This window comes from Somniosus microcephalus, chromosome 3, assembly GCF_052327205.1.
Source record: "Somniosus microcephalus isolate GS21.2 chromosome 3, FLI_Smic_1.0, whole genome shotgun sequence".
Taxonomy (NCBI): domain Eukaryota; kingdom Metazoa; phylum Chordata; class Chondrichthyes; order Squaliformes; family Somniosidae; genus Somniosus; species Somniosus microcephalus.
In genome coordinates, this window is record NC_140989.1 from 95,025,644 (window position 1) to 95,044,545 (window position 18,902).

Sequence of the window (18,902 nt, forward strand, 5' to 3'; positions counted from 1 at the left end):
TGCTTGGAACACAACTGACAACACACAGGGAGGGCCCTTGGTCTTGCAGCCTCACAACATCTTTGTCTCCTTCTAAGTATCTATGCTATGCAATCTCTACACTCACTCCTGCACTCTCACTCAAACTCCACTTGTCTCCCTCATTGCAGGAAAAGAGAGCTCATAATAGACGAGAGCGTGCGAGGACTGGAGGAGGACCACCCTCATTCGCCCACCTGAGCCCCTGGGAGGAAGCTGCAATCGAGATTGCTGGGGCTGACGTGCCTGTGGATGCTGGGGCAGGAGCGACAGGAGCAAGCCCGCAAGCTGGTGACAGAATAGTTTTCCATCTCTCTCATTGACATAGCATGAGTCGCTGTAACGATTCTGAAGCCACATCATTTGGACTTATGAGCATCTGCCAAATCCAATGTGCAAGTAGCCTTGGCATCACATCTCTAACTCTTTCCTTTACTCCCCTACAAGACCATCCAGAGCCCCCGTCGCCACTGCCGAGGAGGAAGAGGCTTAGCAGGCAGGCTCCTCAGAGGAAGCTCCAGCCTCTGAGGGCGCAGCGTCAGCAGAAGTAAGCGCACCCAACACCAGCGCAGACACTCACACCTCGGTGGGACCTTCGGGACATAGAGTAGTGTTGTCACCTGGTGTATCACAGCTCACAAGTGAGCATCAGCAGAGTGTGGAGACAGGGACAGCAGTGGAGAGTCCTCGCTGGAGGGCGCAGGCCTCTGCCAGCTCAGCTCAGCTCAGCTGCATGTCGACCCTATGCCTCTGGGTCCATCCGCAAGAGAGGAGGTGATAGATCTCCATGCACAGATGCAGGAGTCTCTGGCAGGTTTTGTCTCCAGGGTCGCTGCGAGTGTGGAGCGAATGGAGGAGTCCATGGCGAGCATAAGCAGAGCCTTATTGGAGTCATTGGCGCATGAAAGCATCACCACGGAAAGGTTGGCAACCTCCGTGGTAAGGCTGGCTACTGCCGAGGAGAGGAGGGCTGCAGCCGAGGAGAGGAGGGCTGCAGCCGAGGAGAGAAGGGCTGCGGCCATGGAGGAGCTTAGTCGCCAGGGTATCGAAAACATGGTGAGTGCTCTGAATAGAATGGCATCTATTGAGCATCGAAACCAGACCTTCATGGAAGTCCTTCTGAGTAGGACTGCCATTGCAGATACGGGTTCCCATGGCCCTCCTGATGTGCAGCAAGGTGCTCTCCAGCCACTTGCAGGCGCTGAGGGGGAGCTGACCCATGAGAGGGAGGTTGTTGGCACACCTCAAGGAAGTGGGGGCTCCTCTCCACGCGCTCACACTTCCATGCCACTTCAGAGCCCTCGGTCAGAGCCCCGCCAGAGTCCACACCCCAGTGAGATAGGAGTCTCAAGCTCTGCACAGCCGCAGGAGCAGCAGACTGCTGGCGAGCCCTCACAGGCTCGCCACCCTAGAGGACGCCCGCCAAAGGTGTCGGGACAGGAGCAGCAGGAAAGAGAGCAAGGGGCCTCCATATCTGCTGAAGCCACAGGGGTACCACTACGTAGGAGCACGCGTAAGAGAAAAATAAAGCACCACTAATCACAAGGGTAGTCACTTGGGTGAAAAGTCTTGTAAATAGTTTCAATGCCATCATTTTCCTGTACATAAAAAATCTGGTGGCAACTGCTGCATTTATGGCGAATGGAGATATCACATAGAGGCCTTAGGGTAACTTGCAGATGTCAGCAAGCTGGTCAAATAGGTAGGAATGTGCAGGCATGGGCAGTAAGGCTGCAGTGTTTGAGGTACCAGGCTACGCAAATCTGCCCAGGATGAGTGCGTTCCTTGCATTCCGCCCAGCAATGTTCTCGCGCACTGGTGCCGCTGGTTGGCGGGCCTCTGCAGGATGCTCGTTTCCGTCCTCCTCCTCCGCATCATCCTCATCCGAGGCGGCTCTGTGAGGAGCCTCTTGGTCCTGCGGAATCGGCAAGCCACAACACTGTGCCATGTTGTGAAGCACACAGCATACCACGACGATTTTGGAGACCCTGGCTGCTGAGTACTGTAGGGCTCCACCTGATCTATCGAGGCATCTGAAGCGCATCTTCAGCAATCCGATGGTTTGCTTGATAATGCATCTGGTGGTAATGTGGCTGGAGTTGTAGCGCTCCTCAGCTTCGCTGGCTGGTCTCCTCAACGGCGTCATTAGCCAAGAGCACAGGGGATATCCCTGGTCTCCAAGTAGCCATCCTTGAAGTTCGTTTGGCGGACTGAATAGCGGAGGCACAGTAGACTGGCGCAGTATGAAGGAGTCATGGCAGCTGCCAGGGTACCTGGCACAAACATGCAAAATCACCTTCTTGTGGTCACACACCAGCTGAACGTTAAGGGAGTGGAAGCCCTTGCGGTTGACAAAAACTCCTGGATTGCGGTGGGGTGCCCTAAGGGCCACATGTGTGCAGTCAATGACGCTCTGCATCCTTGGAAAGTCTGCCAGCTGAGCTAATCCAAGCGCTTGCGCCCTCGCACTTGCGTGATCCCTGGTGAAATGGATGTGATTGTGCGTGAGGGCATCGGTTACCTGTTTGATGCAAGTGTGTGCGGCCGCCTGGGAGATGCCGCTGATGTCTGCTGCTGATCCCTGGAAGGAGCCTGAGGCATAAAAGTTGAGTGCGGTGGTGACTTTGATGGCCACTGGTAAGGAGTGTGGACCTGGTGCTCTGGGCTCCAGGTCTTGCTGCAGCATTGCGCAGATGTCAGTCACAACCTCTCGCAAGAGTCGGAGCTGCCTCTGGCACTGCTGCTCAGTCATGTTGAGGTAGCTGACCCTGTGTCTGTAGACCCTGTTTGGGGGCTATCTCCTGCGCCGACGGCCTTCCATGCGCTGGCCCCTTCTGGCCTGTGCTGCCTCAGGTGGCTGAGCCGCAGCCTGCCGCTCCTGCTGGTGCTGCTGTCGTTGCTGGTGCTGCTGTTGCTGGAGTTGCTCCAGCCTCCTCTGCTGTTGGAGATCCTCTAATGCCAGGAAGGGAAGGAACAAAAGGCCTCCCATGCTTCTGGCAGATGCCTCCGTTGAGGAGGCGCTGAGTTAAGGTGGTGAGAGGGGCTTCCCAGGAGCTCACACTGGAGAAGTGTGTGAGGCTCCAACCTTCCACAGCTGTGCCTAAGCCTTCAACAAGTTGCCCCAAGCCTTCAGCAACAAGGTCCTGCAGCCTGCAAATGCTGCCTGTTTAAATCTCTTCAATCCTGATTGACCTGCAGCTGAAAGCAAGCAAGCCAACTTTGTTCACGCCAGGTTTCATCAGCGGTGTTCCCACCAGGCGTGTTTTACGTGGGGAAAGGCTGAAAGTTGCAAGGGACCCTGAAAATAGGATTAAACATGCCAATAATTGATCATTAGGCTCCCGCTGACCATTCCCGCCTACTGCGGGCGGGACTGATTAGGGTCGCGTTGAAAAACAGGGGTGAAAGTCGGGCGGGGCGGGGAATCGGGCGGGGGGGTCGCGACCCCCTATTTCTGCGATTTTCGGCCCCCGCCCGCCTGAAAACCCGCCCGACGGCTGGGGGAAAATCGGGGCCTAAGTGTCAACCAGTGATAGATCCAGGGAAGCTCCATCGGTTTGAATTGGAAATAATGCTGTAAGAAGGGGACACCAGCAGTGCTTCAGGGTAGAAGATTGGAGTCGAGTTCGGTAAATTCAGGGAGACACTCAGGAGGTGAAGACAGGCCAGAGGGTGCAGACAACTCTTTCTTTTACCCAAGGCATAACGAGGTAGTATAACTATTCATTATACCTTGTAAACTGCTGCTCAAGATACAGTAATTGTATTGATCCTTGTTTATGCTAAATAAAGTTTAATCACTGCTAACAATACGGGTCAACGTCGAATCATTTGGAATAGTAGAGGTCTCAAAAGGGGGGATTCTCATACCCAGGATACCCAGTTTACATGGACAGGTAATGGAAACCGTGCTACTTAAGTGGAAATGACCCAAAAATCATGAGTACAATATAATTTTGGCATTATTGGCATGCAATTTACATTTGAAAATTTCATGGTGCACTATTACATTGCGAGATCGAGGAAAGGACTTCTGTTTGTAACAAAATCGGAAACACATTGGGCTAAAAATTCGGTGGCGCCGCGTTTGGGGCGCCAAGCTCGCCTGGGCATCGGAATTTGCGCTCCGGGCGGAGCCGCTTGCGCCCTCCCGATATTCAGTTTCAGTGCCCCAAGAGGGACGCGGGGCGCTGCTTGAGGCACCCCGCGTCCCGCTTGGGGCGCTCAAACTGAATATCGCAGCGCTACGTGCCACTGCGCCACACGCTGCGGCATGGCGCGCTACGGTATTGCAGGCCTTCCTCCCCTTCTTAAGGTGGAGGGGCCTGCACCAGCGCGATCACCGATCGCGAGTGCCGGCAAAAGAGCCCAGCACCGAGGTGAAGTGCCGGGCTCTCGGGACACAGCCGGCACTGCCCGGGGGGGGGGGGGATCAGGAGGCTGGCGTGAGGAGGTACTGGCAGGCGGCCACCGAAAAAAATGCCCGCCCCGCACCTCCCCCTTAATTTGCACCACTACCGCCACAGGTAGGCCCCCCTGTACCGGGCGCGACCCAATATCGCGTTTGGGGCGATAGCGGGGCGCACACCGATGACGTCATCGGTGGCGGCGCAGCGCTACAGGCTAACGCCGCCATTAGTGCCCCGCTAAATTTCGCGGGAGGCGTGGCCAGTGGCGCTAAAGCCACTGAGTGCCCTCTTTAGGCGCTAACTGGTGGCGCAGCCCACCGAATTTCTAGGCCATTCTTTACACTCACATTTATAATTTTGTTACAGATAGTTAGGAGAAAGGTTTCCCTCCCTGAAAATGTTTTCCTGCTCTCTTGATCCCATTCCCACTAAACTGGTGACCACCCAACTTCCCTTCTTGACCCCCCATGCAAGCTGACATTGTAAATGGTTCCATCTCCACATATACTGTCCCATCCCTTTCAATACGTCTTCGTCGGCTCCTCCTCAAAAGACCCACCCTCAAACCCTGTCCATGCAAATAACCGCCGCATCTCCAACATGCTTTCACCTCCCAAATCCGTGCCCATCATTCCTGCAACACCAAGGGTGAATCTCTCCAATCAGGATTCTATCCCTGCCACAGCACTGAAATGGCCCTAACGTAAGTCACAAATGGCATTCCCTGTGACTATGACCATGGTGCATTATTTCTCCTCGTCCTTTCTGCAGCCTTTGACCACACCATTGTTCTCAACTGCCAGCTCAGTGCGATTGCCCTCGCTTGGTTCCACTCTTCCCTACCTGATTGTAATGACAGAATCTCCAGCAATGGCTTCTCTTCCAGCTCCCGCACTGCTACCTCCGGAGTCCTCCAAGGATTTATCCTTGGCCCCCTCCTCTTCCTCATTCACATGGTGCCCCTTGGTGACATCATCCAAAGATACGGTGTCAGCTTCCATATGCTTGCTGATGACAGCCAGCTCCAGCTCTCCATCACCTTTCAACCGTGCTACTGCCTCTACTGTTAGACTGCTTTTCTGATAAAGCTTTTACTTCCTCCAGTAAACATTAGGAATAATTAAGTCATTGTCTTTGGCTCTCGCCACAAATTCTGTACTCTAATTCCATTGTGCTCCTGTCTGAAGGTAAACCAGATTGTTCGCAATCTCTGTACCCTATTCAACTGAGTCGAGTGGCCGACCTCAGATACTCTCCATCACAAAGACTGCTTACTTCCATGTACCTAATATCTCCTTCTTTGGCTTGGTGGCCATTTTACCATTTCATTTTGATTATGCCTCTGTGAAATGCTTTGGGACGTTTTTCCATGTTAAAGGCACTATATGAATGTAAGTTGCTGTTGATACTCTATTCTCGCGGGGGGGGTGAAAACTGATATTTTATAATAGCTCAATACAAAATATACAGAATTTTCTGCTTACCATTTATCAGCTGAAGATTACTTCTTGGTAACTTACAGAATTTAGGTTACTTACAGAATTTAGGTTACAACTGTTCCACTAATGTAAATGACAATACAGCAATGCCTTGGAATGCATACAACATTAGCACAGACAACTGCTGTTGTCATAGAAAGGAATGTAAATAAAACTATATAGTGGAGGGGAAGAGAAATTCCAAGACTGCAACCTAACCGTGGGGTTTCAAATGACAATACCTACAATTTTGCTCACAGTTTGTAAAGCCACCTGAACTCTCGATTCAGATTATTTCCTCGTAGTTTCTGCACATGATCCAGTTTTGTGAGGATAGGAACAGGTGTAAAGATTTTGCATTAAAAATTAGATCTAGATATAATGGGGAATGGGTTCGTGTCTGGCAGATGGCCTTTCCTTGGGCAGGATTGGGTACAAAATATTCCTGGATATAAGGTGTTCAGGAAAGATAGGGAAGGAAAGAAAGGAGGTGGGGTGGCAGTATTGATTAAGGAGAATATTACAGTGCTGGAGAGAGGATGTCCTGGAGGGTTCAAGAACAGAATCTATTTGGTTAGAGTTGAGAAACAATAGAGGTGCCATTACACTACTAGGTGTATTCTATAGGCCGCCAACTAGTGGGAAGGATATAGAGGAGCAAATTTGTATGGAAACTACAGAGGTGCAAGAACTATAGAGTAGTGATAATGGGGGACTTCAACTATCCTAATATAGACTGGGATAGTAATATTGTGAAGGGCAGAGAGGGGAAAGTGTGTTCAGGAGAACTTTCTTGATCAGTACGTTTCCAGCCCAACGAGGAAGGAGGCATGCTGGATCTGGTTCTGGGGAATGAGGTGGGTCAAGTAGAGCAAGTGTCAGCAGGGGAACATTTAGGGAACAGTGATCACAGTATCATAAGGTTTAGACTAGCTATGGAAAAGGACAGGGATTAATCTAAAGTAAAAATGCTTAATTGGAGGAAAGCCAATTTTAATGGGTTGAGAATGGATCTGGCCCGGGTAAAGTGGAATCAAAGATTGGCAGGCAAAACTGTAATCGAACAATGGGCTGCCTTTAAAGAGGGGATGGTTCGGGTACAGTCGAGGTACATTCCCACAAGGGGGAAAGGTCGGGCAACCAAAGCCAGAGCTCCCTGGATGATGAAAGAGATAGAGAGTAAGATGAAGCAGAAAAAGATGTCAGGTTGAGAATAGAAGTGAGAACCAGGCTGAATATAGAAAGTTCAGAGAGAAAGTGAAAAAGGAAATATGGGGGGGGGGGGGGGGCAAAGAGAGAGTATGAGAATAGATTGACAGTTAACATAAAAGGGAATCCAAAAGTCTTCTATAGGTATATAAGTAGTAAACGGGTAGTAAAAGGAGGAGGGGTGGTGCCGATTAAGGACCAAAATGGAGACCTATGCATGGAGGCAGAGGGCGTGGCTGAGGTACTAAATCAGTACTTTGCATCTGTCTTTACCAAGGAAGGAGATGCTGCCAAAGTCATAGTGAAAGAGGAGGTAGTTGAGATACTGGATGGGATAAAAATTGATTAGGAGGAGGTGCTAGAAAGGCTGGCTGTACTTAAAGTAGGTAAGTCACCAGGACCGAATGGGGTGCATTCTAGGGTGCGGAGGGAAGTAAAGCTGGAAATTGCAGAGGTACTGGCCATAATCTTCCAATCCTCCTTGGATATGGGGGGTGGTGCCAGAGGACTGGAGAACTGCAAATGTTACATCCTAGTTCAAAAAAGGGTGTAAGGATAAACCCAGCATCTACAGGCCAGTCAGTTTAACCGTGGTAGTGGGGAAGCTTTTAGAAACAGTAATCCGGGACAAAATTAAGAGTCACTTGGACAAGTATGGATTAAGGAAAGCCAGCATGGATTTGTTAAAGGCAAATCGTGTTTAACTAACTCGATTTGAGTTTTTTGATGAGGTAACAGAGAGGGTTGATGAGGGCAATGCGGTTGATGTGGTGTAGATGGGACTTTCAAAAGGTGTTTGATAAAGTGCCACATAATAGGCTTGCCAGCAAAGTTGAAGCCCTTGGAATAAAAGGAACAGTGGCAGCATGGGTACAAAATTGGCTAAGTGACAGGAAACATAGTAGTGGTGAACGGTTGTTTTTGGACTGGAGGAAGGTATACAGTGGTGTTCCCCAGGGTTTGGTACTAGGGCCACTCCTTTTCTTGATTATATTAATGACTTGGACTTGAGTGTACAGGGCACAATTTAAAAATTTGCAGGTGACACAAAACTTGGAAGTATAGTGAACAGTGAGGAGGATAGTGATAGACTTCAAGAAGACACAGACAGGCTGGTGGAATGGGCGGACACGTGGCAGATGAAATTTAACGCAGAGAAGTGCAAAGTGATACATTTTAGTAGGAAGAACGAGGAAAGGCAATATAAACTAAAGGGTACAATTCTAAAGGAGGTGCATGAACAGAGAGACCTGGGGGTATATGTGCACAAATCGATGAAGGTGGTAGGGCAGGTTGAGAAAGCGGTTAAAAAAGTAAATGGAATCCTAGGCTTTATAAATAGAGGCATAGAGTACAAAAGCAAGGAAGTTATGATGAACCTTTATAAAACACTGGTTCAGCCTCAACTGGAGTATTGTGTCCAATTCTGGGCACCGCAATTTAGGAAGGATGTGAAGGCCTTAGAGACGGTGCAGCGAGTGGTTAGGATCTGGAATTCACTGCCTGAAAAGGTGCTGGAGGCAGATTCAATTGTGGCTTTCAAAAGGGAATTGGATAACTACCTGAAGGAAAAAAAATTGCAGAGCTACAGGGAAAGGACGGTGGAGTGGGACTAGCTGAAGTGCTCTTGCAAAGAGCCGGTATGGGCTTGACCGGCTGAATGGCCTCCTTCTGTGCTGTAACCATTCTATGATTCTAAGCCCTTGGTCAGGTTGCATGTAGAATGCAGTGTTCAGCTTTGGTCCCCTCACATGGGCGAAATCAAAAACGTTCAGAGTAGGGCCACTCAATTGATAAGTAGTTTAAGGGACCTTCGTTATCAGGATAAGATAAGAGAGGTGTAGCTTTTTAAATTTGTAAGAGTGTCACTTTGAGGACATATGACTGAGATCCTTAAAGTAATGAAAGGCTATTTGTGCAAGGCTGGCTAGGGAGGACTAGGGGATGCAAGTACAAGGTCAGCCAAATGGCCTACTCCTGCTCCTATTTCTTATGTTCTTACAGCAGCGCAGAACTAGATTAGATACAAGGAAATGGTTCCTTTCACAAAAAGCCTTCAATCTCTGGAATACATTGCTGGCATGTGCAGTAAGTTTGGATTTGCTGGAAATGTTAAAAAGCAAGTTGACGAGTTCTGCGAATGGCAAACGTCTTAACTACAAAAGGTAGGTAAGTCAATGGGGGCTAGTTATGATCTCCTGGAGCTACCTTGATTGCCTCTGTGGGTTGGAGAAGAATTTCTTGTTTTGCCCCGCCCCGCCTCATAGACCCCCCCAGCACTACCCAAATTAGCCGTAGGATTTTTCTCTTTCTGGCCTCTTCCAGGAGACAGCATGACAGCAGGTGATTGGGGGGTTTAGATGGGAATGACAGTGTTGGTAAGTTGAATTGTGTTGGGATGGAACTGTCTCAATGGACCAGCTGGACCTTTACCATCCTTTTTCGTATGTTCACTCTATACTAACATATGTAACACATTTGACGAAGAATTATTGACCTTTTTTTTAAGTCTCTGGTTTTCCTTTTCTAGCCCCAGGAACTTAAAGTTACTGCCATCTGTAGAATCCATGGCACTGCGAAGTTCCTCCACAGTTTTCAGCAGAGCTTGGTTTTCTTTCTCCATCTTAAGCAAACGGCTTGAGGTCAACTCATTCACTTCCTGACCCAGAGACTTGTGCGGCCCTGCAAGTATTTTAAAAACAAAATCAGACTAAATGATTCATTAACATGTTAATGAATTATCAATAGTTTTATAGCCACAGAACAGTAGTTTTCTGTTTTGGTAGTCTAATTTAGTTAATCAAATTTGGTAGACTAGAAGTCTGTTTGTCAAATTGCGCAAACTGGCTGCCGCGTTTCCTACCTTACAACAGTGCCTACACTTCAAAAGTACTTAATTGGCTGTAAAGCACTTTGGGACATCCTGAGGTCGTGAAAGGCGTTGCGTTTATATACTGTAAGTCTTTCTTTTTTCAAATCAACTGAAAAATGTTCTGCCCATTAACCTTAAAAGTTATATACATTTTGAGCTATTAGGGAATATATATATATCTTTATTATAGTATATATAGTTAAATATCAGGCAACAGTTTTGAAAATTTTATCCTTTTCTTTATCAAAATGAATTTCTTGCACCATCCATGGCTGAGAGGAGATTGGCAGCAAACATGGCTGCACTAATTCTACTCTGAATCTAGTCACTAGAACCTGTGTAAGTGCAGTTCCGAGACAATTCTCAGTTTCATTTTTCTCCCTCTCGCTGAGTTTTTTCACTCTCCCTGTTGTTTTCCCCTAACAGTGTAGTTGAAATTGGGAACTACTGGATCACTGGCACGTTCTGTGTTCCATCACTCTATGTTGTCATGCATTGATACTCCAATGTACTGCCCCACTGTGATGCATGTCTCCTTAAATTCTAACAATTATGAATAATTAATATTACTTTACGACACAAAATTAGCTGCACGTCAAGAGAAACTAACTAAAAATGTATGCTTATACTATTAACAGCATTTTCAGAAAATGTTAACATAAATGGAGGAATACAAAAAACAGAATCAAGAAATCTTAAAAATATGAAAAATAATTTTTTGGAAGAGCTGCAATGAAGTGAGTTGACAAAAATAATCTTGAGAAATTATCAATATAACAGGTTTAATATGACTTTGCCTACCCTCAGAGAATTCAGTAGTCTTGGATAACTGTTCTAGTTCCCAGCCCAAGTGCAATGATTCATCCATGCTCTGTTTCTGAGCCATTTCAAGGGTCAAGTTTTCTTCCATTAATTCCTCAATACGCTTTCTGTCAGTGTCATGTTCCTTCAACGAAAAAATACAGCTCAAATGAACATAAATAGCACTTCGTAAACGAGGAAAAAAGTGCTCAATTAGAATAAGAAGGATATTCGGACAAACACACATATCTATAATTTACTAAATAGCCGTAATATATAATACAGTACACACTTCCTGTCCATTTTACACTTAACTTCATGTGCCTGACATTTATGTAATGCTACTTCTGTCACGTCTATCATGCCTGGGCATCACTTTTAACCTATATTGACTTGAAGGTATGTATACTCACCATTATACTTACCTTTCAGTCCTCTCAATTCGAGGTGGCACTGCTACTCCTCATAGATCACTTTCGCAGGTCTTTCTCTCGGTGGCACTGCAAGCATGTTTTATTAATTTAATATTCATTATTTAACTCTTTGAGCTGCAGCGTACCCTTAGGCAAGTTTTATTTTACATTTATTTAAACATATATTTTCAATTCTTCAGTTCTGGAACTTTAACCTGAAATATACTTAACTTTTATTTGCCTGCTTCCTGCCTTTGGACTTCTTGCTCACTTTCTTTCTACCATCCAGCCTTGTTGCTTACTTTCTGCTGTTGCTAGACTCCCTCGGGCTATATGTCCACTTTACCTTCCTACCACTGCAAGGACCCCGGCCTTCCCACTCCAACTTAGGCTCTGTGCCTGTTGCTGCCCTTCATCATTTATAGTGCAAGAAACACTAGTAAACCAGCTTTTGGATCTGGCTGGTCAGGATTAGGGGCTGGGTGGGAAAGGGGAGGAGCTAGGGGTTGGGGGTGAAGCAACAGGGAGCGAGGGGATGGTGGGAAGAACCACCAATGCAGGAGCTCATGGGATTCAGGGAAATGGGAAGAATGATGGGGTTGAGGGAAAGGGGAAAAGTCAGAGTAGCAAGGGAAACAGAAAGAGGAAACAAAGAAGAAACTTAATTTATATAGCACCTTTCACAAACTCACTATGACCACAAAGCACTTTACAGCCAATGAAGTACTTTTGAAGTGTAGTCACTGTTCTAGTGTAGGAAATGTAGGGGAGGGGAAAGACTGTTGGGCTAGGAGAACAGATGTAGGGTAAGGGGGTTAGAGCTCCACCCCTTCACGTTGTTTTGCTGAGCCACCCTGCATCCTGGTCATATCCCACCCACTGCTGTCCTTGCAGAATCCTTTCCCACCCCGCCGCCTCCATCTGAAAGCCACCCGTGATACTGTCTGGATCCTTTCTCACACCTGCTACCTGTGACAGTTGCCCTGCATGCCTGCAACCACAAAGCAAGCCTGGACAGATCTGATCCTCCCCACCCCCCCACCCTGCCCACCCACAAGAATGAATCGCAATATTGAATCTCATTTACCATTTATGCGGCCACTTTGCAAGTCTATTTATTTCTTCATGTATTTTGGTGCACTTTATTAGCTATACCCAATTTGGTATCATCTGCAAATTTCAACATTACTTCAATTCCGGAGTCCAAATCATTTATATGGTAAACAGTGGTCCCAGCATGGATCCCTGTGAGACACCACTTCCCACATTCTGCCAGTCTGAGAAACTTCCTTAATACATACACCCCATTTTCTGTTTTGTAGCCATCTTTCAATCCATTTTGGTACCTAGCTCCTCACTCCACATGCCCTGACCTTTGTCATGAGTCTCTTACGTGGCAATGTGAAGATGATAAGAGACTCTATGCTCAAACTTACTGTGAGTAACATCATGGAAAATCCAGTAGTAGAAACAAAAATGTCCCATGAATGAAATGGTTTATACTTAAATTGCATGCGCATTATACTTGATTATGCACTAAGGATATAGGGCTGGATTTTGCTAGGGCCGGGGAGGCGGGATTGGAGGCGTGTGGGGGATAAAAATCGCAAAACTGGCGTGCGGGCCCAAACCCGCCTCCATGCAATTTTCCTAAATTCGTGTCTGCTGGTCCTGACTCCGTCCCGCCTCCAGGAGGCGGGATAGGCCCTTAAGAAGCCCTCAATTGGCTCTATAATCCCATTTTCCTAACCACTTGCAAGTTTACTCGTTTTCCCACGTGAAACACGCCTGGTGGGAAACACACATCTGAAACCTGGCGGGAGCACAACTGGCTTGCGGAGTAGCAGCTGCAGCTCAACCATTAAATGGCAGATTTGAACAGGCTTTAATTGCAGGTGGCATAACTTTGCTCTCTCAGGTCTGGGGGATCTTTCAGAAGGCATACCCACAGCTCTGGAAGTTTGCAGCCTGATAACCATCTCCAGTGTGACCTCCTGGGAAACCCCTCTCGCCACCTTCACTGAGCGCTTCCTCAACTGAGGCATCTACCAGAAGCATGGGAGCCATTTTTGTCCTGCCCTTCTGGATATTACATGAGGCCGCCCAACAGCAGCAGCAACAACAGTTGCGCCAAGCTGCTGCTGCCCCACCTGAGGATGCACAGGCCAGAAGGGGCCAGCGCATGGAAGGCCGTCGGCGCAGGAGATACCCCCCAAACAGGGTCTACAGACGCAGGGTCAGCTACCTCAACATGTCTGAGCAGCAGTGCCAAAGGCAGCTCCGACTTTCGCGAGAGATAGTGGCTGACATCTGCGCAATGCTGCAGCAAGACCTGGAGCCCAGAGGAGCAGCTGGACACCCCTTATCAGTGGCCGTCAAAGTCACCATCGCACTCAACTTTTTTGCCTCAGGCTCATTCCAGGGATCAGCAGCAGACATCAGTGGCATCTCCCAGGCGGCCGCACACACCTGCATCAAGCGGGTAACCGATGCCCTCTTTGCCATCGCGCACAATCACATCCATTTCACCAAGGATCGAGCAAGTGTCATGGCGAGAGCGGTTGGATTTGCTAATCTTGCAGGCTTTCCAAGGGTGCAGGGCATCGTTGATTGCACACGTGGCCCTTAAGGCTCCCCATCGCAATCCTGGTATTTTTGTCAACCGCAAGGGCTTCCACTCCCTCAACGTTCAGCTGGTGTGTGACCACAAGAAGGAAATTTTGCATGTTTGTGCCAAGTACCCTGGCAGTTGCCATGACTCCTTCATACTGCGCCAGTCTACTGTGCCTCCGCTATTCAGTCCGCCACACCAACTTAACGGATGGCTACTTGGAGACAAGGGCTAGCCCTTGAGGACGTGGCTATTGACGCCGCTGAGGAGCCCATCCAACGCAGCTGAGGAGAACTACAACTCCAGCCACCTTTCCACCAGAGCCATGATCGAGCAGACCATTGGTCTGCTGAAGATGCGCCTCAGATGCCTGGATAGATCAGGTGGAGCCCTGCAATACTCAGCATCCAGGGTCTCCAGAATCGTTGTGGTTTGCTGTGTGCTTCACAACATGGCACAGCGTCGTGGCTTGCAGATGGCCGAGGACCAAGTGGCTCCTGACATATCCTCCTCAGATGAGGAGGAGGAGGAGGAGGGGGAGGAGGAGAGCGAAGACGAACATCTTGCAGAGGCTCATCAACCAGCGGCAGCAGTGCGCGAGAACATTGGTGGCCGGCATGCAAGGAACGCGCTCATATTGGGCAGATTTGCTGAGCCTCGCCCATGAGGGACTATTGCCTCGCATCCTTTTACCTGAGCACTGACAATAGCCGGGAACCAGCTGACTTCTAGCGATGTGACCACCATACTGACCTCAAAGTGAAAGTCCCATTCGCGAAATGACACACGCCACAACTACAGCAGTAGCCAACAGATGATTTATTAACATTATTCTGATGGCTTTCAACCATAACACATTAAATTCCACCCAAGTGACTACCCTTGTGACTATTTGTGCAGTTTCTTTCTCTTACGCGTGCTCCTACGTAGTGGTTCCCCAGTGGCATCAGCAGATGTGGAGGCCCCTTGCTCACTTCCTTGCTGCTCCTGTCTGGACACCTTTGGCGGGCGTCCTCTGGGGTTGCGAGCCTGTAAGGGCTGCGCAACAGTCTGCTGCTCCTGCGGCTGTGCAGGGGTTGAGACGCCGATCTCACTTGGGTGCTGACTCAGGTGGGGCTCTGACCGAGGACTTGTCAGTGGCATGGAAGTTTGAGCGCTTGGAGAGGAGCCCCCACCTCCTTGTTCTCTGCCACCATCATCCCTCTCATGGGTCAGGTCCCCCTCAGCGCTTGCAAGTGGCAAGAGAGCACCTTGCTGCACATCAGGGGAGCCATGGGGACCCGTGTCGGGACTGGCAGTCCTTCTCAGAGGGACTGCCATGAAGGTCTGGTTTCTCTGTTCAATAGCTGCCCATCGCTCCTCCAGAGATGTCAGTCTAGTCTGAACACTCACCATGTTTTCAACACTCGCGCGACTTATCTCCTCCATGGCCGTAGCCAGCCTTTCCACGGAGGTTGCCATCCTTTCCGTGGTAATGCGTTGATGCGCCAATGACTCCACAAAGGCTCTGCTCATGTTAGCGACAGACTCCTCCATTCGCTCCACACTCGCAGCAACCCTGGAGACAAAACCTGCCAGAGACTCCTGCATATTTTCCTGGAGTGCCATCACCGCTGATACTGTGGATGGACCCAGAGGCAGAGGGTCGACATGCAGCTGAGCCGAGCTGGGAGAGTGCTGCGCCCTCCGACTAGGACTCTCCACTGCTGTCCCTGTCTCCACCATCTGCTGAGGCTCACTTGTGAGCTGTGATACACCAGGTGACAACACTACTCTATGTCCCGAAGGTCCCACCGAGGTGTGAGGGTCTGCGCTGGTGCTTGGTGCATTGCCTTCTGCTGACGCTGCGCCCTCAGAGGTTGCAGCTTCCTCTGAGGAGTCTGGATGCTGAGGCTGAACCTCCTCCTGCGTCCTGGAGACGGGAGCTTGCGATGGTCCTGTGGGGGAGTAAAGTGTCAGAGATGAGAGGCCAGGGTTACCTGCACAGTGCTTATTGCAGATGATCAGAGGTCCATCTGCTAGAGCTTCCAAGTCATTATCAGCGAGTCATGCAATGCAATTGAGAGAGTTGGAAAACTCTTCTGTCACCAGCTTGCTCTGCTGCACCGGTCTCTCCGTCCCCCACTTGTGTGTCGTCCTGGATGCCGACGATCTCCAGGATCGCCTCCTCCCATGGGGTCAGCTGGGCTAAGGAGGCTGCCCCTCCCCCTGTCCTGGCTCGCTCTTTTCGGTTGTGAGCTCTCTTTTCCTGCAATGGGGGAGACAAGTGGAGTTTGAGCGAGAATGAAGGAGTGTAGAGAATCGATGGCATAGATGCTTAGGAGAGAAAGATGGAGTGAGATGGCAAGACCAAGGCCCCTCCCTATGTGATGTAAGTTGTTTTCATAGCATGACAGTGATAGGGAGTGTGAGGGCTGCATAGTCCATTAGTTAGGTGAATGTGACCATAGAGAGAGAGGGAGTGGGAAAGGGTGCATGGATGTCAGTGTCAAGTGGGATGTGGAGGAAGAGATTGGTAAAGCTGAGAGCTGGTGAGGAAAGGCAATGGGGATCAGATTAAGAGTGATGGGGACATCATACTCACTTTTCCAGTGCGCTGAAGGTCATGGAAGCGTTTCCGACACTGGATCCATGTTCTGCTGGTATTCGAGCTGGCGTTCACCTGCTCTGCCACCCTCAGCCACACAGCCTTGGTTTGCTGGGGTGGCTTCTTCCTCCCCGAGGAGGGGAAGAGCACCTCCCTGCTCTCTGTCGCTCCCTCCACCAATGCCTGGAGGGCTGCCTCGTCAAATCTGGGGGATGCCTTACTCCGATGTGTCACCATGATTGATGATGGTAGCATCAGCTGCCAGGGCCAGAAGCTTGGCAGTCTGCTGAAGTGAGCAAGGCTTGTGGAAGCCCTTAAATGAAGCAGCAGTGATGATGTCATCGGAGGCGAGCTTCCCACCTGAAAAGCTTACTGGCTAGGGGTTCCCACACGTGGGGAATCAATTGGGCTATAAAATCAAAATTGCATCAATTTCCCACATCGTTCAGGATTCGTGTGGGAAACACGAAATGTGGGGAACACGACCCCAACCCGCCCCCGTAGCAAAATCCAGCCCATAGTCTTCCTCATTTTTTTTTGAAGAAAGTTTAACATCCACATACAAATAAGGTACCATCATCTGACACAGCAGAATTGTTTCTTTCAGTCAGGTGATGTGCTGTATGCGAGATCTCTTGTAATACACCCCTACATAGCCATTGTATATTTAATAGAAACAAATCCAGAAAAAAGAAATCAAAGCCTACCATCTCCATATCATGTAGTTTAGCCATTAACTGTAGGTTCTCTTTCTCGAATTCATGCAGTTTGTCACAACGGGCTCGGGCGCCCTCAAGTTGGTCTTCCAACATTATTTTTGTCTCTAACAAAATTTTGTTATCTTCTTTTAACTCCTGAAATTTTTAATTACAAAAGAATATTAACAAGTTCTATTTCACAAGGAAATAACAACTGATGTTGATTCTATAACCCAGCATACCTCAGTTCTTGCTTTGTAAAATTCTATGTCATGGAGTCGATCTTTATATCGGATAACTTCACTTTCAAGCTTATCAACTTTAATTGCTTTTTCACGCAGTGAGTCAAGCTCATCACGGTATGTCCTAGCGGAGCGAGCATCAGACAGAAGTTGCAGGTTCTGGCAAATAAATCCACAATTACATTTCAAAACACAGTGGTAAAGACAATAGTTTGTGCGCTCAATCTGTGATGGTATTTTTATAGGCAGATTAAGAAGCCCCAAATTAAATAATAGCTGCAAGTATGTTTGTAACCAGAATTTTTTAATCTCATGCATTACTTAGGATTTATCTGTATACTATGTAGTTGAACTGGCAGGAATAAGTAATTTTTTGCGATTGTTGAACATTGCTACACAGCAAAAGTATATAAAATTTGGAAGCAGTTACAATATTTACTCCAAGAGTATAATGCACTTTATTTACAGATGCACAACATTTGATCTGGAGTTTAAACTAAACCATATGCACACCTCTTGTTGTAATCTTTTTAGTTCAACTTCCATCTGCTCCAGCTCCTGCTTACTGTCCAACAATTGTTCGGTTTTCTCCTCCCTTAAAATAAATGAAATACTCAGTTCAAAAAAAAGCAGGATTCATTATGTATAACTGGTCACTAGACAAATTACTACATCAGTCCTGAAGCACATCCTACAAATCTCTAGGACTATATAAATGTATAATGTGCAAATAAAAAAGTTGAACCTGCAGAACCGATGTTTAATCTTTCATAACTTAATTATGGTGTAGAATTTCCTAATACCACATGTAGAGCTGTATTATGGATAGCTTATACATTTTTTCTATCCTCACCTTTCTGCTCACACTTCCTTTGAAGTGCCTTTGGACATTTTTCTATGTTAAAGGTGCTACATGAGTATAATTTGTTCTTGATGTTGTATATTCGAAGTTCAGCAACACCTGAAGATTTACTGTTTCATCCTGCCCATATTATAAATTATTGTTAAGATTTAGACAAAGAACAGAAAGAAATTTTGCTAAAAGATAGCTCATTTACCATAACATATAGCAATGTAAAAAACATACTCTACACAAAATAGATTAAGATAACCTTTATGATTAATATATACTATTGTTCAGCCATTATTTTGCCGGTAACATCAGACTGCACATTTAGCCATTGTTCAGCATATAGTTTAAAATGTTCTTGTATGAAACTGGTAAGTAGGTATTCTCAATCACTGAAAAGGATGGTTTCAGTTTTGCCAATATTGAGCTGGATGAAATTTCAGGTCATCCAATGTTGGGCAGGCAGCTGTATAGAGTGGTGACTGCTTCCGGGATGATGGGGGAAGTGGAGAGGTAGAGCTAAGTGTCATCAGTGTACATGCGTCAGGATGATGTTGCCCAAGGATAACATGTATATGAATAAGAGTGGGCCAAGGATGGATCACTGGGATACACAAGAGGCACAGGAGAAGCCATTCGAGACTATATAATGCATATGATGTGACAAGGAGTTGAACCGTAACAGAGCAGAGCCATAAAGGTAGATTGCGGAAG

General features: G+C 47.8%; 1 protein-coding gene across 21 annotated transcripts in view; it reads right to left on the reverse strand.

The window, feature by feature from the left end:
• The window catches only part of LOC147121217 (girdin-like), a 456,789-nt gene that overhangs the window by 176,003 nt on the left and 261,884 nt on the right, over positions 1 to 18,902 (reverse strand). For all 21 annotated transcript variants that reach the window (XR_015077512.1, XR_015077511.1, XR_015077513.1 and 18 more), the window contains 5 exons: positions 17,852 to 17,933; positions 17,339 to 17,497; positions 17,106 to 17,252; positions 10,788 to 10,932; positions 9,612 to 9,796 (listed from right to left, as the gene is read on the reverse strand). Coding sequence is in view for 18 of the 21 variants with exons in the window: in XM_085981375.1 (XP_085837501.1) it covers positions 9,612 to 9,796; positions 10,788 to 10,932; positions 17,106 to 17,252; positions 17,339 to 17,497; positions 17,852 to 17,933 (718 nt within the window). In the remaining 3 variants the exon portion in view is untranslated. The remainder of the gene's footprint in view (positions 1 to 9,611; positions 9,797 to 10,787; positions 10,933 to 17,105; positions 17,253 to 17,338; positions 17,498 to 17,851; positions 17,934 to 18,902) is intronic.